General features: G+C 45.1%; 1 protein-coding gene across 1 annotated transcript in view; it reads left to right on the plus strand.

Moving 5' to 3' along the window:
• Window positions 1-23,025: 23,025 nt before the first annotated feature.
• Window positions 23,026-25,832, plus strand: part of LOC140722423 (uncharacterized) — a 324,366-nt gene continuing 321,559 nt past the window's right edge. The window contains exon 1 of the mRNA XM_073037167.1: window positions 23,026-24,526. Coding sequence (XP_072893268.1) covers window positions 23,375-24,526 — 1,152 coding nt within the window. The 5' untranslated portion in view covers window positions 23,026-23,374. The remainder of the gene's footprint in view (window positions 24,527-25,832) is intronic.

Here is a 25,832-nt window from a genome sequence, read left to right on the forward strand (position 1 = left end):
TGCGTCACAGGCGGTGGGCGGGGCCACGGAAACAAACCCGCAAATGCTGCCGATCTGCGGTAAAACATGATCACGTTTCGCTGGAGGGTCTCCCATGTGACCGGTGACTGTTCCTCGCCCTTCACATATTGCCCTACCCACCGCCGCATTTCCCACATTATTTCATTATTTCCCTATACCATTTCCATACGTATTTAGATTTTCCTTCCATATCTTCCCCGATCCCTTTCCCTCCAGCCCCAGGTCACAGAGTTCTCAGAGTTATAGTTCTGATTCACTTTCCATCCCGACACACAATTCAGACCCACACAGAAAATGAGCAGGTTTCTTTTAAATCAGTCAACACACACAAAATGCTGGTGGAACGCAGCAGGTCAGGCAGCATCTATAGGGAGAAGCACTGTCGACGCTTCGGGCCGAGACCCTTCGACAGTCCTGAAACGTTCCGAAACATCGACAGCGCTTCTCCCTATAGATGCTGCCTAACCTGCTGCGTTCCACCGGCATTTTGTGTGTGTTGCTTGAATTTCCAGCATCTGCAAATTTCCTCGTGTTTGTCATTTAAATCAGTCTATGTTCATAAACACTCGTTTCTATTCACATTCCTCTGGCCTCACTGGACAGGAACACTGAAACATTTAGTGAGAAACAACAGGAGGAGGCCATTCGGCCCATTTAACCATCAGCAAGATGGAGGCTACTCTCCCATCTCAGCCACATGCTTTTGCCGATCCACATTTTCTCGATCCCTTGGGTCGCCACAAATCTGCCAGCCTCTGTTTTATGTGAAGACGATCACCGAGTCATCACCGCCCTCTGTGGTGTGGATTTACAGACATTCACCACCCTCGGCGTGGAGACATTTCCCCTCATCTCAGTCCCGACATTTTCACTGCCATCATATTTGACCTACCAAAATGAACCACTTCACACTTACCTGGGCTGACCTCCATCTGCCACTTCTCAGCCCTGTTCTGCATCCTATCAATGTCCCGCTGTAAACTCTGACAGCCATCCACACTATCCACAAAACATCCAACCTTTGTATCATCAGCAAACTTACTAACCCATCCCTCCACTTTCTCATCCAGGTCATTTATAAAAATCACAAAGAGTAAGGGTCCCAGAACAGATCCCTGAGGCACTCCACTGGTCACCGGAACTTCATGCAGAATATGACCCATCTACAACCACTCTTTGCCTTCAGTGGGCAAGCCAGTTCTGGATCCACAAAGCAATGTTCCCTTGGATCCCATGCCTCCTTACTTTATCAATAAGCCTTACATGGGTCACCGTATCAAATGCCTTGCTGAAATCCATATACACTACATCTACTGCTCTTCCTTCATCAATGTGTTTAGTCACATCATCAAAAAATTCAATCGGGCTCGTAAGGCACGAACTGTCCTTCACAAAGTCATGCTGACTATTACTAATCATATTATACCTCTCCAAATGTTCATATCCATAGCGACTTATCCAACTTGATGCTTTCCAAAAGCTGCAGCACATCCTCTTTCTCAATATCTACATGCTCAAGCTTTTCAGTCTGCTGCAAGTCATCAGTACAATCACTAAGAGCCTTTTCCATAGTGAATACTGAAGTACAGTATTCATTAAGTACCTCTGCTATTTCCTCCGGTTCAATACACACTTTCCCACTGTCACACTTGATATTTCAGGGTGAAAGGTGAAATATTTTTGGAGAATCTCAAGGGGGATTCTTCACTCAGAGGTTGGTGAGAGTGTGGAATGAGTTGCCAGTGAAAGTGGTGGATGTGGGTTCGAGTTAGACACTAAAGAGAAATTTGGGTAAGGACATGGATGGGAAGTGTATGCAGGTTGTTTGCAGTAAAAACAAAAACGGGTCCGTATTGACTAGAAGGGCCGAAAAGCCTGTCCCAGTGCTGCTGGGCTCTGTGACTCTAATAATATTCTGATTTGTAATTTCCACAGTCATGTGCTTTGCTGCTAATTATCGAACCCAGTAATTTACAGAATGGGTGTAGAGGCTGCCCAGTGACTGTTCCTGTGATAAAAGTCACTGAGACGTTTCATCACTGAGCAGGTAATGTCTTCTCCATTCTCTTTCACTCAGTCCATCACTCAACACCTTCCATGTTTACAGGAAATCACAGAACTCACAGAGAAGGAAACCGCGACAGAGGATTCCCCGCTTTTCCTCAGACCTGGTGATGGGGAAAGGCTCCCAGTCTCAGAGAGTGATGTGGGAATCAGGAATGAGATTGCAAAGTTGGACAAAATGCTGAAAGGATTTCTGCAGCTCGGTACGGTAAAACAATGCACCGAACTGAAAATAACATGGAAATATTGCTGACGTAACAAAGTACGTCAACAAAGTTCGGCCCATCATGTTTAGCTCAGCCAAATAAATTAGCAACCAAATGGCCACTAAACTGATTCCTTGTGCCTGCACAATGTCCATCTCCCTCCATGTTCTTCACATTTATGTGCCTGTCTCAGCGTCTCTTAAAAGTCTCTAATATATCTGCCTCTACCATCACCCCAGGCATTCCAGACACCCACCAATCTCTGTGTGAATGAACTTGCCTCTCGCATCTCCTTTGAAGTTACCCCCTCTCAGATTAACTGAGAAAAAGAATTACAATAAACATGCGATTGTACTGGGGTGAGTGTCATGGTCCGGTCCGTGAAATCCGCATTCTGGTTTACGGTCCGGTTCATCGATCCTCATTCCGGGATTTCCTGATTTCCCTGGGTCCAGTGGCTGCCTTAATTGAGGCACCTGATTCTCGTTTTGAGCTGGCTCCATAAATAGCTTCGGGATTCATCTTCCGTCTGCTGGACTGTTCTCTCCTTTCTTCCTGTCCCTGCACTTTTGAAATTCTGGCAGTTAGTTCGGCATCTTATCTCAACAGTTATTTTGGCACTAACCTTCGTCAGTTTCCTGCGCCTGCTACCTTGCCTGTAACCTCGCTTGCGTCCTTGCCTGTATCGCCGTCAAGTTCAACCGCCGGAGTGACACTGGAGCCTCGGCATGCCAAGATATGGATGTATCTATTACTGAGTTTGGATCTGTCTCTTTGTGTCCCTGTGTTTAGTATCCGTCAATGAAATAGTCCCGGCCTTAGGAGGGTCCTGACTCTGTATAGATCCCTGGCCCTAAGTCCTGTTTCCAAGGAGGGGTCCTGGTTCAGTGTTCTGTGTAGAACCCCGGTTCTCAGTCCTGTTTCCAAGGAGGGGTTCCGGCTCTGTGTTCTGTGTAGAACCCCGGCTCTCAGACCTGTTCCAAAGGAGGGGTCCCGACTCTGTGACCCTGTACTCCAACACCAGGGCTCTGTGTTCCAAGATCAAGTCAGGGCGCCGTGTTCCAGCCCCGTCCAAGTCTGAGCTTCGTGTCCTCATCCAGTTCTGGTGCCTCACTGAGCCCAGGAGTACCTCGCCCAGCCTGGTGCTGGAGATTCCTCGCCCAGCCCTAGCCACGTCCAAGATCCTGGTCTAGTCCAAGCCACGTCCCTGTGATCCCAGTGCTATCTTGTGTCTAGTCTGTTCCTAGTCCCGAGTCCTCGACTGGATCCGGGTTCCGAGCCCGAGTCAAGACCCATGTTCCGGGTCCCTGTCCAGTCTCTGGCTCGGAGTCCTAGTCCAGACATCTAGTTCCAAGTTCCTCATCCAGTTCCCGATTTCACAGTCTGAGTCCTAGACCAGGCTCGGTCTGCTTGTCTCGTCCAGGGCCGGTGTCCATGTCCAGCGTCCTTTCCTCCTGACTTCCCTTGCATTCTGGATAATCTCAGTCCTGTTCCCAGTACTTCGGTGGTTGTGTCTTGCATTTGGGTCCGCTACCAGCAACATACATAAACCACTACCGCTACCAGCAACATACATAAACCACTACCGCTACCAGCAACATACATAAACCACTACCGCTACCTTGCAACATACATAAACCACTACCGCTACCTTGCAACATACATAAACCACTACCGCTACCTTGCAACATACATAAACCACTACCGCTACCTTGCAACATACATAAACCAGCCCGTGGCGTTCCTAACTGTGATTTCCTCAATATTCCGAACATTACCGAGAATCTGGAATCTGCAGCGTTCGCGGTTACAGAGCTACTGACTTGTTAAATGATCTTGATACGAGTGTAGAGGTAGAGTTAGAATGAGGCTGAGGAATAGGAGGATAGTGAGGTGTTGAGAAAGTTGTGTGTGGAAAGTGGAGAGCGGATGGCTGCAGATGAAGGTGAGTGTGTGGAGAGATGGTGGAGAAAAGAGAGAAGGAGAGAGAAAGACCATAAGACATGGGAGTAGAATGAGGCCATCTGGCCTATCGAGTCTGCTCCGCTATTCAATCATGACTAAACCTTTTCCCCTCCTCCTCAATCCCAGTTCCCGCTCTTCTCCCTGTAATGTTCAATGTCATGTCCATTCAAGAACATATCAGTCTCTGCCTTAAATATACCCAACGATCTGGCCACCACCGCTGCATGTGGCAACGAATTCCACACATTCAACGTACTTTGGCTCGGAAAATTTTTCCGGATCTGTTTTGAAAGGGCGCCCCTCTATCCTGAGGCTGTGCTCTCTTGTCCTAGACTGTCCCACGATGGAAAATATCCTTTCCACACCCACTCTGTCCGGGCATTTCAACATTCGAAAGGTTTCAATGAGATTCCCCCTCATCCCTTCTGAATTCCAGCGAGTACAGACCCAAAGCCATGTAACGCTCCTTGTGTGGTAACTCTTTCATTCCTGGAATCACCCTTGTGAAGCGCCTCTGGACCCTCTCCAATGGCAGCACATCTTTTCTAAGATGACGGTCTCAAAGCTGTTCAGATACCTCAAGGTGAGGCCTCACCAGTGCCTTAAGGCCTCAGCATCAGATCCTTCCTCTTGTATGCTAGACCTCTTGAAATGAATGCTAACATGGCATTTGCCTTCCTCACCAGACTGAGCCTGCAAGATAACCTTTATGTTGATCTGCACAAGGACTCCCATCTCCCTCTGCATCTTAGATTCCTGTAATTTCTCCCCGTTTAGAAAATAGTCCGCACATTTGTTTCTGCTACCAAATTTAATGACCGTGCATTTTCCCACATTGTACTTCATTTGCCACTTTCTTTTCCATTCTCCTAAACTAAATCCTTCTTCATCCTACCTGTTTCCTCAACACTAGTGACCCTCCATCAACCTTCGCATCATCTGAAAACTTGGCAACAAAACAATCTATTTCATCTGAATCATTTATATAAAACATAAAAAGAAGCGGTCCCATTACTGACCCCTGTGAAACTAGTGACTGGCAAACAACCAGAAAAGGGTCATTTTTATATTAACTCTCTGCCTCCTGCCAATCAGCCAATGCTCTAACCATTTTAGTGAAGTTCCTTTAATACCATGGGCTCTTAACTTGGTAAGCAGTTCATGGGTGTGCACCTGATCAAAGGCCTTCTGAAGTTCCAAATGTACAACATCCAATGCATCACCTTTATCTAACCTACTTGTAATCTCCTTGATGAATTGCAAAAGAGTCGTCAGGCAGGATTTTCCCTGAAGGAAACCATGCTGACTTTGTATTATCTTGTCCTCTGTCACCAGATACTGCATCACCTCACTCTTAACAATTGATTCTAACATCTTCCCAACAACTGAGGTCAGGCTAACTGGTCTATAGTTGCCTTTCTGCTGCCTTCCTCCTTTCTTAAAGAGTGGAGTGGCATCTGCAGTTTTCCAGTCCTCCGACACCATGCTGGAGTCTAATGATTATCGCAAGATAATTTCTAATGCCAGCAGAATCTCTAACGCTACCTCTTTCAGCACCCCAGGGTGCAGTTCTTCTGGTCACGGTGACTTGTGTACCTTTAGGTCTCTCAGTATTCTGAGCAGCTTCTCTCTTGTAATAGTAACTGCACCTACTTCTCTTCCTTCACACACCACAACATCAGGCGTGTTGTTAGTGTCTTCCACAGTGAAGAATGATGCAAAATACTGATTTTGTTTCATCAGCCATCTCCTTGTTCCCCCGTTATTATTTCTCCTGACTCATGTTCTAGCGGTCCGAGATCCACTCCAATTACTCTTTTATTTTTAACATAATTGAAAAAGAAACTTTTATATTCCACTTTGATATTATTTACTAGCTTGCTTTCATATTTCATCTTTTCCCTTCTAATGATTTTAGTTGCTCGCACTCATGTTGTGATTACATTTTCCTAAGGGTTCTTCCACCTTAAGCACCCTAATTGCCTCTGGTTCATTATATAGCACCCAATCCAGTATAGCTGATCCCCTAGTAGGCTCAACGACAAACTGCTCTAAAAGGCTATCCCTCGGGCATTCAACAAACTCACTCCCTTGAGATCCATTACCAACCTGATTTTCCCAATTGACCTTCATGTTAACATGTCTCATGACTATCATAACATTGCCCTTTTGACTCGCCTTTTCTGTTACCTGTTGTAACCTGTGGTCCACCTCCCAGCCACTGTTAGAGGCCTCTATATAACTGCCATCAGCGTCTTTTTACACTTGCTGTTTCTTAACTCAACCCACAAGGATTCAATATCTTCCGGTCCTATGTAACATCTCCCTACCTTTACCAGTAGAGCCGCACTACCCACTCTGCCTGCCTTCCTATCCCTCTTGTATAACATGCAACCTTGGGCATTCAGCTCCCAACTGCAATCATCCTTCAGTTACGATTCAGTGATGGCCACATCATGTCTGTCAATGTATGATGTTGAGAGAACAGTCACGGGGGATATAGAGGGGGCTTTAGAGATGGTTGGAGCAAGGGGAGAGAGCTGGAGAGCGAGGTAGAGAGAAAGGGGTAGAGGGGTAAGAGAAAGGGAGTGGGAGGTCTTTTTTGCGGAGGTTGGGAGGGAAAGGCGGAATTGGGGGCAGGTGTGTTGGGCGACAGAAATGGGTGAGGGAGGATGGGTGTGCAGGGTACCGAGGTGGTGTGGGTGAGCAATAGGGGCAGCGAGGAAGGAGAGGCGAGTGAAAATGGCGTCAAGAGAAAGGGGAGGGGGAGAAGAGTTTGCAGCAAAATGAGTGAATGTGTGCAGTGCGGAGGGTGTGGTAAACTGACCGGGTTCGTGGAAAGGAGGGTTCAGTGTTTGGGGTGGCGAGGAGAGTGGAGCGATTTGGAAGGGAAGAGGGAGAGGCTGGAAAAAGAGTCCATTGTGAGGGGGATCGGCAGTGAGGAGACATGGATGAGTGAGAGGCGGTGCGTCTGGTCAGAATGATTAGACTAACCAGTTATTTATCCAGAGTGGTCAATATGTTAGTCATGGTTGAGATTGTGGCCCTCGTCTCGGAATCCCACAGCGAAACTTTTACCGCACATGGCCCCGGTTCTGCAACCCGACGCTGGGGTGAGGGGGGAGTTGTGGGGTGAGGCGGGGGTTGGGGTATTACGATTTCCACGCACTGCACCCGGTCTCTGTGCCGAACTGTAAATCCGTCAGATCGTGCACTCCCATTCATGTACTTAACAATTTATGTGTGATAAACTTGTTTAAGACTTCGGACAAAGTCGGGAATTTTTTAAAAAAGGATGGGTATGTTGCGACTAACGCGAACTGCGTATATTTCAATGCAAAGAGGTATTGAAGGAAAGGGAATTAGATCAAGTCTTGGATCAACACAAGGGATAATGATATGGTAGCCATTAGTGAGACTTGGCTGCAAGAAGGGCAGGATTGGCAGCTCGATATTCTGGGGTTCCCTCCTTTTAGACGCGACAGAACGAGGGCGATTAAAGGGGTAACTGTGGTGTTTCTAGTATCGGGAATATGTCACGCCACTGCTTTGTCAGTACAGACTGGGGAACTCGTCTAGTGAGTCTGTATCTGCGGGGCTATGAGGAACAATTTTTAGAGAGATCGTACCCTGTTGCAGAAACCATAAACTGTTACAGGAGGTGATTTAACTTTCCAGGTATGGACTAGGATACCCGCACGGTAAAATGTTTAGATGTGCTGGAGTTTGTCAAATGTGTTGAGGAAAGATTTCTAAATCAGTGCTGTGAAGTCCCAACAAGAGTGTGGGAGCGTGGAATTGTCAGGGATTGAGACGCTGCACATGACAGACGTTAGTGTAGGGAAAGTCTATGCACCTAGTGATCACAACGCCTTTCGGCCAAGGGTAGGTCTGCCTCATGGGTTGAGACCCTAAACTGGAAAACAAACTATTTTTAAGATATCTGGAAGATTCTGATAAGTGTGATTGGGATAGGCTGTTTTCTGTCAAAGGTGTACTTGATATGTGGGAGACTATCAAAGTGAAATTTTGAGTGTTCAAAGCTTGTGTGCGCATGTCAGAATAAAAGGTACTGTCAGTATAACCGGTTTATGGGAACCTTGGTTTTCAAGAGAAATTGAGGCCAATGTTTCATCCGACCTTGAGGGATGCAGATACACTTAAGTTATGCTTAGCGGCAGGTGAGGTACCTAAGGATTGGAAGATGTCTAAGGTTGTCCCGCTCTTTAAGAAAGGTTCAAAAGATAAACAAGTAAACTTAAGGCCTCTGTACCTGACATGGTAGTGAGAAGGTAAGTTAGTGGATGTTGTTGGCCTGGACTTTAGCAAGGCATTTGACAAGGTCCCACATGGAACGCTGCCCAGGAAGGTTCAGTCGTTGGGCTTTCAAGATGAAGTAATAAATTAGATTAACCATTGGCTCTGAGGAAGATTCCAGAGAGTGGTAAAGATGCTTGCCTCTCTGAATGGAGGCCTGTGGCTAGTGTAGTGCCGACGGGATCGGTGCTGAGTCTGTTGTTTCTAGTCATCTGTATCAATGATCTGGATGATAATGTGGTCAACTGGAACACCAAATATGCAGATGACTCCCAGAGTGGGGGTATATTGGACAGCGAAGGAGGCTATCATACCTTGCAGAGGGATTTGGATCAGCTGGAAAATTAACAAATATACCTGCGGTGGGAACCAGGAGGCTAGGGTCTACAGATTAAAAGTCGGACACTGATGAGCGTGGACAACAATGGGGTCGGGGAATACAAGGTCACAATGCGTTGGAAATGGCGTCCTATGTGGATAGGGTCGTAAGGAAATGTTTTGACGCATTGGACTTCATGTACTGGGTGCAGGAGATGGGATGTTATGTTGAAGTTGGTGAGGTCTAATGTAGAGTATTGTCTGAAGTTTTGGTCACTTAACTACATGAAAAATGTAAATAGGTTTGTAGGAATACATTTAAAATTTAAAAGGATGACGCCACGATTAGAGAACCTAAGTTATAAGGAAAGATTGAATAGATTAGGACTTTATTCCTTGGAACGCAGATTTCCGGAACATTTGATAGAAATTGTACAAATTATGAGGCTTACAGGTAGGGTTAATGGAGCGGAGGGATGGGAAGAGAGGGATAGACCGGGGGAAAGGGGAATGAAGGACAAAGGATGTGCAGAGGAGAGTATAGTGGTGGTGAGAGGGGTGCTGACGGAGCGGTGCAGAGCTAGAGGCCAGAGTGCTGGCGGAGAACGAGGGGGTTGAGAGAGTGCAGAGTGAGTGGAAAGACTGGTGAAAGAGGGACAGAAATGTGAAGGGTAAGTGGAGATGGAGCACACAGGGGTGATGATGGTTTCACTCACCTTTCCTCCTCTTCTACACTTCGCTTTCCCCACTCTCTTCCCCAATCTCTTCCCATCCCCTCTCCCGCTCTCCATGTCCCCTGTAGAAGATGGTCTTGATTGACGCTAACCAACTTGCACCTTTAAACCTCGCCTCCAATTGGCACAGAAATCCATTGAAGACACCTTTCCCGCTCTACAGCCTGAAGAGGTCAGTGCATTTCAGCACAGGTGGCCATTTTCAATCGGCGGCTCACTCCTTCGCTGATTGTCAATCAGGTTGTCATACCCCCCCCCCCCTTCGTGCATTTTAACACAGGTGAAAATTTTCAGTGAGTGCATCTCTCCCTCCCAGACGACATTCTGACAAAAAATTCTTACTGAGGTTCTTGCCTCACTCCCTCCATGGTTCCCATTTTGGATCAGCCCATCACTCTTTCCCGTGTTAAATCATTTGGCCCTTTGGAATAAGCGACATTCCAAGAGGATATCGAAGGTTTCTTTCGAAACATTCGGAAGCAAAATGCGAGACTAGGTGTCGGACGCTGGGAAAAGACGCTGGAGAGATAGTAATGGGGAAAGGAAATGGCGGACGAACTGATTGAGTATTTTGCATCAGTCTTCACTGTGACGACACGAGCAATATGGTGGAATTTCCGGGTGTCATGGTTCATGAAGTGTGTGAAGTTACCATCATTAGAGAGAAGGTTGTTGGGGAACTAAAAGGTCTGAAGGGAGATAAGTCACCTGGACCAGATGGTGTAGATCCCAGGATTCTGAAAGAGGTGTCTGAAGAGATTGTGGAAGCATTAGTAATGATCATTCAAGAAGCACTGCGTTCTGGAAAGGATACGGAACACTGGAAGTTTGCATGTGTCACTCCACTCTTCCAGAAGGGAAAGAGTCAGAAGAAAGGAAATTGTAGGCCAGTTAGGCTGACCTCGGGTTGGAAAGGTGTTGGAGTCTATTATTAAGTAAATCTGAGGGTACTTGGAGTCACATGGTAAGATAAGCCGTCGTCAGCATGGTTTCCTCAAAGGACAATCTCAACTGATAAATCTGTTGGAATTATCTGAAGAAATAACAAGCAGGAGAGGCAAAGGAGAATCGATCGAAACTGTGTACTCGGATTTTCAGAAGGCCTTTGACAAGATTCCATACATAGAACTTAGAATAGTACAGCACATTACAGGCCTTTCGGCCCAGAATGTTGTGCCGACCCTCAAACCATGCCTCACATATAACCCCCACCTTAAATTCCTCCATATTCCTGTCTAGTAGTCTCTTAAACTTCACTAGTGTATCTGCCTCCACCACTGACTCAGGCAGTGCATTCCACGCACCAACCACTCTCTGAGTAAAAAAACCTTCCTCTAATATCCCCCATGAACTTCCGTCCCCTTAACTTAAAGCCATGTCCTCTTGTACTGAGCAGTGGTCCCCTGGGGTAGAGGCGCTGGCTGTCCACTCTGTCTATTACTCTTAATATCTTGTACATCTCTACCATGTCTCCTCTCATCCTCCTTCTCTCCAAAGCGTAAAGCCCAAGCTCCCTTAATCTCTAATCATCATCCATACTCTCTAAACCAGGCAGCATCTTGGTAAATCTCCTCTGTACTCTTTCGAATGCTTCCACATCCTTCCTATAGTGAGGCTGCTTAACAAGTTACGAACTCGTGGTATTACAGGAAAGATTCTGGCATAGATAAATCAGTGGCTGATTGGTAGGCGGCAAAGAGGGGGAATAAATTGAGCCTGTTCTGGTTAGCTGGCAATGGCCAGTGGTGTTCCACAGGGACATGTGCTGGGACTGCTTCTTTTTGCGTTGTACGCCAGAATTTGGATGATGTAATTGATTACCTTGTTGAAAAGTTTCAGGTGATATGAAGAAGGGTGGAGGGACAGGTAGTTTTGAGGAAGTTGAGGAGGTACAGGGGGACGGACAGCCAGGTTAGGAGAGTGGACAAAGAAATGGCAGTTGGAACACAGTGTCTGCCAATGTACTGTCATGCACTTTGGTTGAAGAAGTGGAAGGATTGAGTATTTTCGAAACGGAGGGAAATTACGAAAAAACACGAGGGCACCAATGCACTTGGGAGTCCTTGTGTAGGATTCCCTAAAGGTGAGATTTCCGGGTAAGTCCGTGGTGAGGAAGGCAGGTGCAATATTAGCATTCATTTCAAGAGGAATAGAATATAAAAGCAAAGATGTCCTGTTGAGACTTTGTAAAGCACTGGTGAGGCCGCACTGTCAGCAGTTCAGGCCATTATCTTAGAAAAAGTGCTGTGAACCTGGAAGGAGTTCAGACGAAGTTGACGAAAACGATTCTGCGATTGAACGGCTTGTCATATGAAAAGTGTTTGACTCTGGGCCTGTATTCACTGGATTTCAGAAGGATAAGAGGTGATGTCATTGAAGCCTGACTGAAGAGTTTGAGAGTCTGAGACCAGAGGACACAACCTCACAATGGAGAGGCGTCCTTCTGGAAGGCATTTATTTTGCCAGGAAGCGGTGAATGTGTAGAATTCTTTGTTACAGGCTGCTGTGGAGGCCAAATCTTTATGTATATTTAAGGAAGAGTTTGATCGACTCTTGATTGGTCAGGGCATGAATGGATGCACGGAGAAGGCAGGAGACTGGGACTCAGACGGAAACGGAATCAGTCATGACGAAATGGCGGCGCAGACTCGATGGATCTGATGGGCTGATTCTGCACCGATGTCTTATGGACATTTTGTTTTGTGGACTTTCAGGGAGACAAATTCCACAAATGATTCCGGTTGGGTGGGGTCAACAACCCCTGCTTGTGAAATGAAACCCGCTGTTAACCGTGGAGGAGGGGATTTCTTGCGACAGCAGTTGTCCGGATGGTATGGCTATAATCGCTTAATGTTTGTGTTAAATAATGAACGTGAATAAACTCCTTTAGTTCTAGAATCACTGAGAAAATAATTGCCAACATTTGTTCCTGTTGAGTGGGAGTTAATTGTCGAACGTGTTTTCTCTAATTTCAGCAGAGATTCTAACTCCCCATCTCCCCGATTTATTAATCTAATACCAAATACACATGGACGGGAGGGATATGAAGGACTCTCCATATTCCAGTTCTAGTTCCAGAGGACCATAAGATCAGAAGACGAAATGTCAGAATTGGGCCATTCAGCCCATCGAGTCTGCTCTGCCAGTTCATGGCTGATCCCGAATTCCACACAACCCCGTACACCTGTCTTCACACTATATCCTTTGATGCCCTGACCGGTCAGGAAACGATAGACTTGCGCTTGAGATGTAAGCAAGACTTTTCCTCCACCGCAGACTGTAGCAGAGCGTTCCACAGACTCTCATGCTCCATGATAGGTAATTGTAGTATGGCAAGCGGCTGCGGATGGTAACATTAACTCCGTGGTCACACTGGCGCTGCTCAGAATTCTGCATTCTGAGAGACATAACTACCTCTCAAAACTTCAGGAGCTTCACCGCACAGTCGGCGGTGACGTCACATGAAGCGGCTGCTGTGCAGAACGACTTTGAGGAACCTGCTTACAATCATGGGCACAGTATATCCCTCGGTGACTGACATAGGTAAACAGACAGGGCTCTCCATTACTTTAACCTCCGTAACACCTGCTCTCTATGCTCCGGCAAACATGGAACATTATTCACTGCATTACTAAAATGGATATTTTAAATATCTGGCAAATTGACTTATAAATAAATAACTTCAGACCGCCGTTATATCTGTTTCTGTGCTCCATATTCACTGTCCCTGACGACACTGAAACATTCTTTAATCTGACCGAAGAGCACATCGCGGGAATTGCAAAACTTCGACGTTTAAACGGTCGATTGAAGTAGAATATGGACAGAAACTTCACAGAAAGGCCCTGTCCTGTGTTCACATAATCTGTCGCATTGCGCTGTCTATAGTCAGTACTTAGAATTGATTGGGCAGAAATAGTTTCTGATTGAAACAATATCTGGCACCAATAGAATCTGCTGCTGAACCTAGGTTTTGTCTGAAATCGAGTTGGTATGTTGTTTCTGTAATCGGTACTATTGAATGGAAACTAATGCAATGAGCTACCTGCACAATCACAGTTAATTTGCAGGTAGATCCCTGCGCTGTCGCGGTTGTAGCCATTGCTCACGGTCCATTTATATTCTTCCTGTCATTTTTGTACAGATGTACATCTACAACCTGGCTCGGTTCCGTCACCCAGCTTACAGCATCGCGTCCTCTCTCCCTCACCCCCTCGGGCCGACTCCCCAAAAGCCCGCCAAAACTGGCTTACAGACCCAGAAGAGAGAATAACATTAATCCCAATTGGTTAACAAATGAATGCAATTCTCGTTATCAGTAAATTTTAACCCAAACAAGCTTCCAGCGCTCTTTTATAACAAAGAAGCATTCTTGCATTCTTACTTTTAACAAGACAAAGACGCCATTTTGATTAACAGAAGGAGTAACAAAGAAGAAACGCCCTTTACACTCTCCCCCCACCAAATAAAAGTCATGTCCTCATGACTTCTAAATAAATCCCCAACCCTTCCTGCCAATACACACCCTAACCCAGGCACAAACAGTGACATTGCTCCCCAAACAGTAGACCTCACGCCCTGTTCCTCAGGCGCTACACAGGTCAACTTATCTGGGAGTTCCTTAACCCTCCGAGACCTCCGTATCCCTTCAGCAAAACCCTCCAGGCTCGGACACAACCGGGGATACCTCGGGTCCGCTTGCCAACTCCTCTCAATCTCTCACTCATAACCCCTTGCAACTCTGATCTGCCTGCTGTCCACAGCTAACCCTCCCCACTACACCTGACTCAGTGGCAGAAAGGCTAAAGGTCTCTTCCTCAATCGAGGGGAAGTTAGCAAAAGGCAGCATGTACCACACATGCAGAGCATCATCCTTCGAATCCGTATTCTTCCTCACTTCTGCGATCGGTAGCTGCTGTTTGATCTTCTCCAAATGGAAGCACGTGGCCTGCACTGCTCCCCCATCCTCTTCAGCCTCCCGCAATCGAGATATCAGCTTCCTCTCTGGCTCCTCCAACTCCCGCCACAGTCTCAACAATTCTGTATTCACTGCACTTATCTTCAGCTTTTCCTTCCTGATGACTTCTTCAAGGTCAACCTTCAGGGTTTCCACTTCATTTGGACTGTCGATGGTCATCTTCAGGTTCCCTTCAAGCTTCCGCTTCCCTCTTCCAAGATCTGTCCGCAATTGCTTCACCTCCTCAAACTCCCCTCTCCGGGCTCTCGGTTTGCTGTTACTCTTAATCAGATAACTTTCTTGGTCTCCCAACTGATTCCGGATCACTTTCTCCGGTCTCTGCTGAGAATTCGGCCTCTCCATCTCCACATCAAACTTGATTCCGTAGAGACAGTCACTCACGAGCTGCGACCTTCGCCAGACCTGACACGTGACCAGAGAAAGCTTTAGCTCTTTAGTTCTCAGTCGCTCCTGCAACAGTCTCGCTTCAGATTCTCCCGAGGCAAATCCAAATACCAGGAGAACATCCACATGCGCCAAAATCCCAAGCACCTCCACATCCCCCATGGTCTTCCACATGCCCCGCGGGAAGGTTGCAAGGGCTCCGGATATGCCCTCTGGCATCTTTCCGGACGGGAAGAATCCTAGGGGACCTATAAAGGCCGTCTTCTCCTTGTCGGCCTCACTCATCGGGATCTGGCAACATTCGCTCCTCAGATCCAGCACCTTAAACCACTTCGCACCACTCAGACAGGCAATCGCCTCTTCGACCCTCAGGGCCGTATTCTGATCAATGACAGTGCATCTCTTCAGCGCACTATACTCCACACACACGCTGCCTACGTCTCCCACGGCTTCAGGGCCCAGTCGCCGCGACCTCTCTCTCTCACCGAGGTATCTTCAGCGGTCAACTCCCCTCCCTCGTGGTATTTCGGAGCGTCCACTAAGAGGGTCTCACCCTCAGATACTTGCCCCTGGCCGCACCACCACCGGCTCTCGTTTGAATTCGGTACCGCCCGTGGCTATTACACAAGTCCTCCCAAGCAGCTCGAAACTCTGGGTTTAATAAATAATAATAGACAGTACACCATATGCGATTAAATGATAACACTTTATAGATATTACTAGAACTATGTGATTAATAATGATACAATATATATAAAGGAAAAGAAAATAAAGAAAAGGCGCCAAGACTTATCAAAGTCCAAACCACTTCGTGTACAACCGTTGGAGCTCAATTAACAAAGTCTTCTGGCCACCATTTGATCCCCTCCGAACTCCTCGACTCGTAGCTCAGGACCACTCGAAGTGATCAACCAAGCACATCTATCTTCGTCTTCTCTCCTCGCCGAACATCCTGGCCTCGGACCCCCACTCGGGGTCCGTTCCTCACCCAGTTTACAGCATCGCGTCCTCTCCCTCTCTGTCACCCCCTCGCGGCGATCTCCCCAAAAGCCCGCCAACAATAGCTTACAGACCCAGAGGAGAGAATAACATTAATCCCAATTGGTTAACAAATGAATACAATTCCCGTTATCAGTAAATTTAACTCAAACAAGCTTCCAGCACTCTCTCGCAACAAAGAAGCATTCCTACTTTTAACAAAACAAAGAAGCCATTTGATTAACATACCCAGTAACAAAAAAGAAAAGTAAACCCTCACAAAGAAGGAACCCCCTTATACTAATAAGAAACCCCCTCTACACAACGTTCTCATGGATGCTGCCCGACCTGCTGAGTTCCTCCAGTGTGTTGTACGTGTTGCCTTTCCCAGCGTTTGAATGCCACCGATCCTTGAATGTGGAGTTAGAGACGCGGGAGAAGACAGCGCCCCACTGGCGTTTAATATTGTGGATCTGTGAAAGATAAATCAATTCTGTATCAAATCCCATGTCGCAGGTACTTACTGTCACTGCCAAACTCACAATGTACACCAGAAAGGCCACTCGGTCCATCTGCTCTCTGCCAAGGTTTCTGTTCCTTATCAGTATTTTAAAAATTATCTCTCACTCTCCCTGTTGCAACTTGTCACCACTCCGTGGGAGAAGAGATTTCCCTTGAATTTCTTAGAATCAGAGAAATCTGCAGCAAATTACAGGCCCTTCGGCCCACAGCAACCAACTCTAGAAAATGCCTAGAATTACACTACGACAGAACCCTCTATTTTCCTAAGCTCTATGTACCTCTCTAAGATTCTCTTAAAAGACTCAATTGTACCCGTCTATACCACCGTCGCTGGCAGTGCAGTCCACACACCCACCACCATCTGTATAAAAAAATATATCTCTGACACCTCCATTGAACTACTTCCAAGCACCTTAACTATGCCCCTCACGTGTTAGCCATCTCAGCCCTGGGGGGAAAAAAGCCTCTGACTTCTCACACGACCAATGCCTCTCATCATCTGATACACCTGCATGAATTTCCTGCATGATTTTCCCCAGGCTAATTAACACGATGATCTCGCTGAGTATTTGACCTTCCCCAGGGCTCTGGACTAAGGTGGTTAAACTCCTATTTCCCTGCTCTTTTCAAATTTTGTGTCATTTTCACCAATTTCAAAGGACTGTGCCTCAGACAGCTGGGTTGCTGCAATGCACCTCTAAAGCCTGACAGCAGACTATCGAGTGAATCTTCAGTGGAGCAGAGTCAGAAACCAAAGAGTTACCAGCACCAATCAGGGCTTTGGGGCTCTGGAAAGAGATGGGGTCTGGAGGTTACGAGCATTAGGAGGAAGAGGAACCAGATCAGCAGGATGTGGCTATGAATGAAAGATGAGAAACATTTGGAAACTGGTTAATTGAAAAACAAAATGGTTAATTTCTACAAAACATTGCAGGTAATCAGCAGGTCAGGCAGCAAATGTGGAGAGGAATAAATGGGCAGCATTAAATCCGAGCCCCTTCAGCATGTCTAGACTGTGTACTCCTCTGCTTAGTTGCTGCCTGAACTGCAGAGCTCCTTCAGTATTGTGTGTGCGTGCGTCTTTGTATTTCCAGCAACTGCAGAATCTCTTTTGTTTCACATCTGCATTTGTAAGGGGAGTGAACTTTGGCATTAGATACACGAAATGCCTGTTGATATTGAGTGTATCGTTTATGGGAGCCGCTTTTTGCGTTAAGAAAGCTGCTGAGTTTTCTACACACAAAAAAAACTGAGATATGGACATGAAAGCGAAGCTTGCAGAACTTTTTAATGGCACCGTGAGTACCCATAAAGCCGCGCGATTAAAATTTCGCTGTTGTTTGAAGCACCGATCAAATGCGCAGGCGCAGGGTTGCTGCCGTCTCCGATAACTACGCATGCGCGCAGTATACAAAATGTCGGGAGGAGCGGAAAGGTAAGGGCTTTTTCGACTCTAATTGAGTGACAATTGCTGTGAGAACCGGAGACTGTGGCCCGCAAACTCGGCACAGGCAGGTCTTTTTCTTCTCTCTCAGCCCCACGATCCGTACAAGGGCCCCGGGGAGCTTCTGGCTAATCAGGGAATGGGAGCAGATAGATCTCACAGACAGAGCTGAGCTCGAGCAATCTGAATGCAAGGATTAGGAACTCGGAAAAAGAGAACACAATCTTTCTATCAGCTGTTGAGAAAATCACCTTTGTTCTGCCTCCAACCGCAGCTGCTGGAAATCCGGAGGAATTTCACACAAAATGCCGGAGGAACTCAGCATTAGTACTCTTTCCCGTAGATGCTGCCCGGCCTGCTGAGTTCCTCCAGCATTTTGTGTGTGTTGCTTGTTCTGGAGTTTTCTACACGTGAGGATATGTTTTGACCTATTCTGTCTGGGTACATAATGATATCAAACAACTTTGCCCTGGGCAACAAGTAGCTTTCAGATCACAAATGTGCCAGACTCCAATGAGACAGACTACTGCCCTTCCCTTCATATTCATTGGCATCACCAAGTTCATCACCGTCAGTCACCTGAGGGAGGGTTCAGGGGAAATATGTATGTCCAATACAGAAACTGGTGTTACCTGTGTGTATTGTGGTGATGCAAAAATTGCTGGAGAATTTGCAAGTGGAAAGAAGGGGAGTGATATTTGGAAGTCCGACTTTTTAAAGCATCATTTAGCAAGAAAATTGCATACAGTGACATGCAAAAATTTGGGCACCTTTCTGTTCCTGTGAATAGCTAAGCGAGTAAAACAAAGACCTGATTTCCAAAAGGCATAAAGTTAAAGATGACACACTCTTTAATATTTTAAGCAAGATTACTCTTTTGTATCCATCATTTACAGTTTCAAAATAATAAAAAAGGAAAAGGGCCTGAAGTGAAAGTTTGGGCACCCTGCATGGTCAGTACTTAGTAGCAACCCCTTTGGCAAGTATCACAACTTCTAAATGCTTTCTGTAGCCAGCTAAGAGTCTTTCAATTCTTGTTTGGGGATTTTTGCCCATTCTTCCTTGCAAAAGGCTTCTAGTTCTGTGAGATTCTTGGGCCGTCTTGCATGCACTGCTCTTTTGAGGTCTATCCACAGATTTTTGATGATGTTTGGGTCGGGGGACTGTGAGGTCCATGGCAAAATGTTCAGCTTGTGCTTCCTGAGGTAGTCCATTGTGGATTTTGAAGTGCATTTAGGATCATTATCCTGTTGTAGAAGCCATCCTCTTTTAATTTTCAGCTTTTTTACAGACGGTGTGATGTTTGCTTCCAGAACTTGCAGGTATTGAATGGAATTCAGTCTTCCCTCTACCAGTGAAATGTTCCCCGTGCCACTGGCTGCAACACAAGCCCAAAGCATGATCAATCCACCCCCGTGCGTAACAGTTGGAGAGGTGTTCTTTTCATGAAATTCTGCACCCTTTTTTCTCCAAACATACCTTTGCTCATTGCAGCCAAACAGTTCTTTTTTAACTTCATCAGTCCAGAGGACTTGTTTCCAAAATGCACAAGGCTTGTTTAGATGTTCCTTTGCAAATATCTGAAGCTGAATTTTGTGGCGAGGGCACAGGAAAGGTTTTCTTCTGATGTTTCTTCCATGAAAGTCATAGGTGTCCCTGCCTAGCACTCAAGCGTAGGTATCCCTGCGTAGGTGTCCCTGCGCAGTAGAACAGTGCACCACCACTTCAGAGTTGGCTAAATATTCCTGAAGGTCTTTTGCAGTCAAACAGGGGTTTTGATTTCCCTTTCTGGTAATCCTACAAGCAGTTCTCTCTGAAGGATTTCTTGGTCTTCCAGACCTCAACTTGACCTCCACCATTCCTGTTAACTGCCATTTCTTAATTACATTACGAACTAAGGAAATGGCTACCTGAAAATGCTTTGCTGTCTTCTTATAGCCTTCTCCTGCTTCGTGGGCATCATGTATTTTAATTTTCAGAGTGCTAGGCAGGGACTTAGAGGAGCCCATGGCTCTGATTGTTGGGACGAGGTTTGTGGAGTCAGGGTATTTATAGAGCTTTGAAATTTGCAACATCTGGCTTTTCCTAATGAAGACTGTGAACATGCCATTGTTCTAACAAGCTAATTAAGGTCTGAGACCTTGGTAAAAGTTATCTGAGAGCTCAAATCTCTTGGGGTTCCCAAACTTTTGCATGGTGCTCCTTTCCTTTTTTTTTCCACTCTGAAATTGTAAAAACAAAAGTAATACTCTAATCTTGCTTAAAATGTTGAAAATAATGTTTCATCTTTAACTTCATGACTTTTAGAGATCAGTTCATCTTCTCAGGACTTTATTCCTTGGAATGTCGAAGATTGAGGGGCGATTTGATTGTGAAAGAGGGGCATAGATGGTGTAAATTCATTTTGCAATCTTTTTTATTGATTTCCAAATAAAGAATATACAAATCAGAAGAGGAGTTTAACAAGTAGATAATATAAAAGACATATAAACAGCAATAGTAAAAACAAAAATTATATAATATCAAAATCAAATAAGTAAAATATTATGCTGTTATATATACAATGGTTAAAAAAAAACTACAACGCCTCATAATAATCAGAAAAAAAGGATTGGAGATTTTATCGATAAGGAAAAAAAAACCCACTAACTAAACTGAAACAAAAAACAAAAAAAAAGAAAGAGAAAAAAAAGGAAAGAAAAAGAAAGATTGGGCAGTCCAATTGAGGATAAAATTAAAGAAAACAGAGAGAGAAAAAAAAACACATCCTTCCAGTCATCTCCAAACCATCATGGATAAGGATTTTCCCCAAAGAGAATTTAAAAAATAAATAAATAAAAATAAATTAAATCATGTGAAAATATTGAATAAAAGGTCGCCAGACTTGTTCAAAATTAAAGGATGTATCAAATGTTCGGCTTCTAATTTTCTCCAAGCTTAGACATGGCATAATGGAGGAGAGCCAATAGAAAACAGTTGGTGGGTTAGATTCTTTCCAATGTAGCAAAATAGCTCTCCTAGCTAGTAAAGTTCAAAAAGCTATCACATGTTGGGTGGAAGCAGACACTTTGCTTGCTTCCTCTGGAATAATCCCAAAAATTGCTGTAAGTGGATTAGGTTGAACATCCATATCTATAACTTTAGATAATATTCCAAACACATCCCTCCAAAAATTATTTAAACTTACACATGACCAAAACATATGAGTTAAAGTAGCCATTTCTGTGTTACATCTGTCACAAATAGGGCTTATATTCAGAAATATATGCGCCAATATATCTTTGGACATATCTATGTACTATCTTAAACTGAATTAAGATATGTCGTGCGCAGATAAATGAACTATTGACTAAATAATAAATTTTACTCCATTGATTATTTGAAAGTGAATATTGAAGTTCTACTTCCCAGGTACGTTGAACCCTATCATTAGGCGACATGCGAGCATTCATTAACTGTGTATAAATGATAGCTATTAATCGTTTTTGAAAAGGTTTAAACTGAAAAATAACATAACCCAAATTTGAAGAGCAGGCCAAGGGGTAATTCGGTAAAAAATCGCGTAAGAAATTCCTAACCTGTAAATACCTGAAAAAATGTGTATTAGAGATATCATATTTATCCATTAACTGTGAGAAAGACATTAAACAGTCTTGTAAAAACAAATCTAAAAAAGTTTTAATTCCCTTAATTTTCCATGTTAAAAACGCCTTATCTAAAGTTGATGGTATAAAAAAGAAATTAGAATAAATATTACTAGGAAGTAAAGAATCATTTAATTAAAAAAATCTACGAAATTGAAACCAAATTTTTAAAGTATGTTTAAGAATAGGGTTAAGAGCTTGTCTACCTATTCTGGAGAACAAAAACGGAAGAGGAGCTCCTAATAAAGAAGCTAACGAAAACCCCATTACTGAATTTTCCTCCAACTGTAACCATGAAGGGTGATCTTGGTCGTCTGTATCATAAATCCAAAAAGTAATATAACTAATATTAATTGCCCAATAATAAAATCTAAAGTTTGGTAAAGCCAGTCCTCCATCTTTTTTGATTTTTGTAATGAAAGTTTATTTACTCTAGAGCTTTTATTATTCCAAACCTAAGATAAAATCAAAGAATCTATTTTATCAAAAAATGTTTTTGGAACAAAAGAGGCAACTGCTTGAAATATATATAAAAATTTCATTAGAATAACCATTTTTATAGCATTTATTCGACCTGTTAATGACATCAACATAGGTGACCATTTAGAAAGCGCCTGTTGAGTATTTTCGACTAAAGTGAAGGTGTAAATTCAAGCTGGCTTTTACCACTGATTGATGTGGGACTACAACCAGTGGCCATGGGTTAAGCGTGAAAGGTGAAATGTTAAGGGGAACATGAGGGGAAACTTCTTCACACAGACGGTCATCCGGGTGTGGAATGAACAGCCATCATGAGTGGTGCATGTGAGCTCAATTTCAATATTTAAGAGGTTCGTATAGGTACCTGGATGGTAGGGATATGGGAGTGGGCAATTTAAATAGTTCAGCACAAGCTAGATGGCCCAAAGGGCCTGTTTCTGTGTTGTACTTTTCTACAAGAACCTGAAATATTACAAAAATTCACTCTAAGATCTTTTAACAGCTGTGTGGACCAACCATTCATTTTAGCAGGAATTTTTTATATGGCTTTAAAATTGTGGCACTTTAAGTTAATAATACATAAAAGAAGATCCCAGCTGCATGTCAAGAAAGATTGTTTGCGTGAGACTGTTTCAGTTACTGTGGGGCCAGGCACCCATGCAGCTCAGCAGGAGCAGGGAATAATACCAATGGAGAGAGTCAAACTGAGCCAAGGCACAAATTGGAGACAGCAGAAATGCCCCATTCTTTTAGAGACAGGAAGAGCATCGGGGAATTGATGGTCTTTCCAGATACCAGCACTCTGCCCAGTCAGGAGATGATTTCTCTGTCCAACTTGGGTAGAACCTCACTGTAACAGTGTGATACAGATCAAACCTTGGCAACTCAAGTAATCTCATCTGTAATGTTGTCCTACACCCATTGATGGATTTTATAAATCTTTTTACAGGTTAAAAATGAGAAGGAATTTGTCTCCAGGAATCTCAAACATGGCATGCCAGTTTTGTTGTCTCTGTCTAGATGTTTAAGAAATGTGGCAAGGGATTCAATCAACCGTTCTTCATTTGACCAACCGTCATTTTACACAGGAGAAAGGCTGTTCACCTGCTCAGACAGTGGGAGTGGATTCACTCAGTTATCACAATTGAAGGTACATCAACAAGTTCACATTGGCCAAGGCCATTCATCTGTTCTGTGTGTGAGAAAGGATTCAGTTGGTCTTCCCTCCTGTGGACACACCAGTCAGTTCACACCACACCGGGCAGAGGTTGGCCATCTGCTGAACTTCTGGGAAAGGATTCACTCAGTCATCTGACCTAATGGCTCACCAGCGAGTTCACACCAGGGAGCGGCTGTACACCTGCTCAGTCTGTGAGAAGAGATTCACTCACTCTTCCACGCTATGGAAACATCAGCGAGTTCACACTGGGGAGAAGCCGTACACCTGTTCAGTCTGTGGGAAGGGATTCACTGAGTCATCCACCCTACTGGTACATCAGCGAGTTCACACTGGGGAGAGGCCATTCACCTGCTCAGTCTGTAAGAAGAGATTCACTCGGTTATCCCACCTCCAGAGTCATCAGCGAGTTCACACTGGGGAGAGGCCGTTCACCTGCTCAGAATGTGGGAAGGGATTCACTGAGTTATCCAACCTACAGAGTCATCAGCGAGTTCACACTGGGGAGAAGCCGTTCACCTGCTCAGAATGTGGGAAGAGATTCACTGAGTTATCCAACCTACAAAGTCATCAGCGAGTTCACACTGGGGAGAGGCCATACTCCTGCTCAGAATGTGGGAAAGGATTCACTGAGTTATCCACCCTACAGAGACATCAGCAAGTTCACACTGGGGAGAAGCCATTCACTTGCTCAGTCTGTGGGAAGAGATTCACTCAGTTATCCACCCTACAGAGTCACCAGCGAGTTCACACTGGGGAGAAACCGTTCACCTGCTCAGAATGTGGGAAGAGATTCACTCAGTCATCCACCCTACAGAGACACCAGCGAGTTCACACTGGGGAGAAGCCGTTCACCTGTTCAGTCTGTGGGAAGAGATTCACTGATTCATCCACCCTACAGAGACACCAGCAAATTCACACTGGGGAGAAGCCGTTCACCTGCTCAGTCTGTGGGAAGGGATTCACTCAGTCATCCACCCTACAGAGTCACCAGCGAGTTCACACTGGGGAGAGGCCGTTCATCTGCTCAGTCTGTAGGAAGAGATTCACTCATTTATCCAGCCTACAGAGACATCTGCAAATTCACACTGGGGAGAAGCCGTTCACCTGCACAGTCTGTGGGAAGGGATTCACTCAGTCATCCACCCTACAGAGTCACCAGCGAGTTCACACTGGGGAGAAACCGTTCACCTGCTCAGACTGTGGGAAGGGATTCATTTATTTATCCAGCCTACAGAGACATCGGCGCATTCACACCGAGGAGAAGCCATTCACCTGCTCAGAATGTGGGATAGCATTCACTCAGTCATCCCAACTGCTGGCACACCAGTCAGTTCACAATGGGGAGTGGCCATTGTTATGAATTGCTAGGTTTCGTTTGCTGTAGGCTGTCATTCTGAGAGAGAGATATTAAGGTGATTCAGTCTGATTTGCAGCTTGTTTAGTTTTAAGCGAGGACACAGACACTCAAGAGTCAGACGGAGATGAAAGAGGTAAAATGGAAGGATGAAAACCAGGGAACTAATGGCCAAGGATCACTGTTTGGAACTTTCCTATGCCCACAAGGGTGGATTAATCATCGATTCACCGTACATCGAATGTGTAGTTGTCACCTCGTTTGATCCATAGGAGTGGATCTGATTTGGGGTATCCTGTGAAGACTGCTGATGTGTTAACCCTTGCCTGGGTGTGGTGTGGTAAGTCACTTGAAGATGATACTCCTTGTGACAAGTCACTTTGTGTGATAATTAGTATGTGAGATTTTGGAATGATGACAGATAAAATCCACAGCGACTGTTCTCTCATTTTGCCACCATGGAACCTGAGGAATTTGACATAATTGCCTTCTCTCAACATTTACCCTGGATTACAAATATCTCTCTCATCACCTATTCTGTGGATAAACTGAACTTGCCTACTTTACCATCTCAAGACTCTAAGCCTTGATTCCCCCGAGCTCAATAGTTTGGGCAACACACACAAAATGCTGGTGGAACACAGCAGGCCAGGCAGCATCTATAAGGAGAAGCACTGTCGACGTTTCGGGCCGAGTCCCTTCATCAGGACTAACTGAAAGGAAAGATAGTAAGAGATTTGAAAGTAGGAGGGGGAGGGGGAAATGTGAAAGATAGAAGACCGGAGGGGGTGAGTTGAAGCTGAGAGCCGGAAAGGTGATTGGCAAAAGGGATACAAAACTGGAGAAGGGACAGCATCATGGGACGGGAGGCTTAGGGAGAAAGAAAGGGGGAGGGGGGCACCAGAGGGAGATGGAGAACAGGCAGAGTGATGGGCAGAGAAAGAGGGAACAAAATATCTAAATATATCACGGATGGAGTGAGAAGGTGAGGAGTGGTGTTAACGGAAGTTAGAAAAGTCAATGTTCACGCCATCAGGTTGGAGGCTACCGGTAGATAAGGTGTTGTTCCTCCAACCTGAGTGTGGCTTCATCTTGACAGTAGAGGAGGCCATGGCCTATTCTGCTTTGATAGTTGATGAAGCAGCTGATTATGACATAGTGAAACAGGCTGTGCTCAAAGCTTACGAGTTGGTCCCAGAATCACACAGGAAAAAATTTGGAAATTTGTGAATCAGACTTATCT

The sequence above is a fragment of the Hemitrygon akajei genome, unplaced genomic scaffold (genome assembly GCF_048418815.1).
Source record: "Hemitrygon akajei unplaced genomic scaffold, sHemAka1.3 Scf000077, whole genome shotgun sequence".
Lineage (NCBI taxonomy): Eukaryota > Metazoa > Chordata > Chondrichthyes > Myliobatiformes > Dasyatidae > Hemitrygon > Hemitrygon akajei.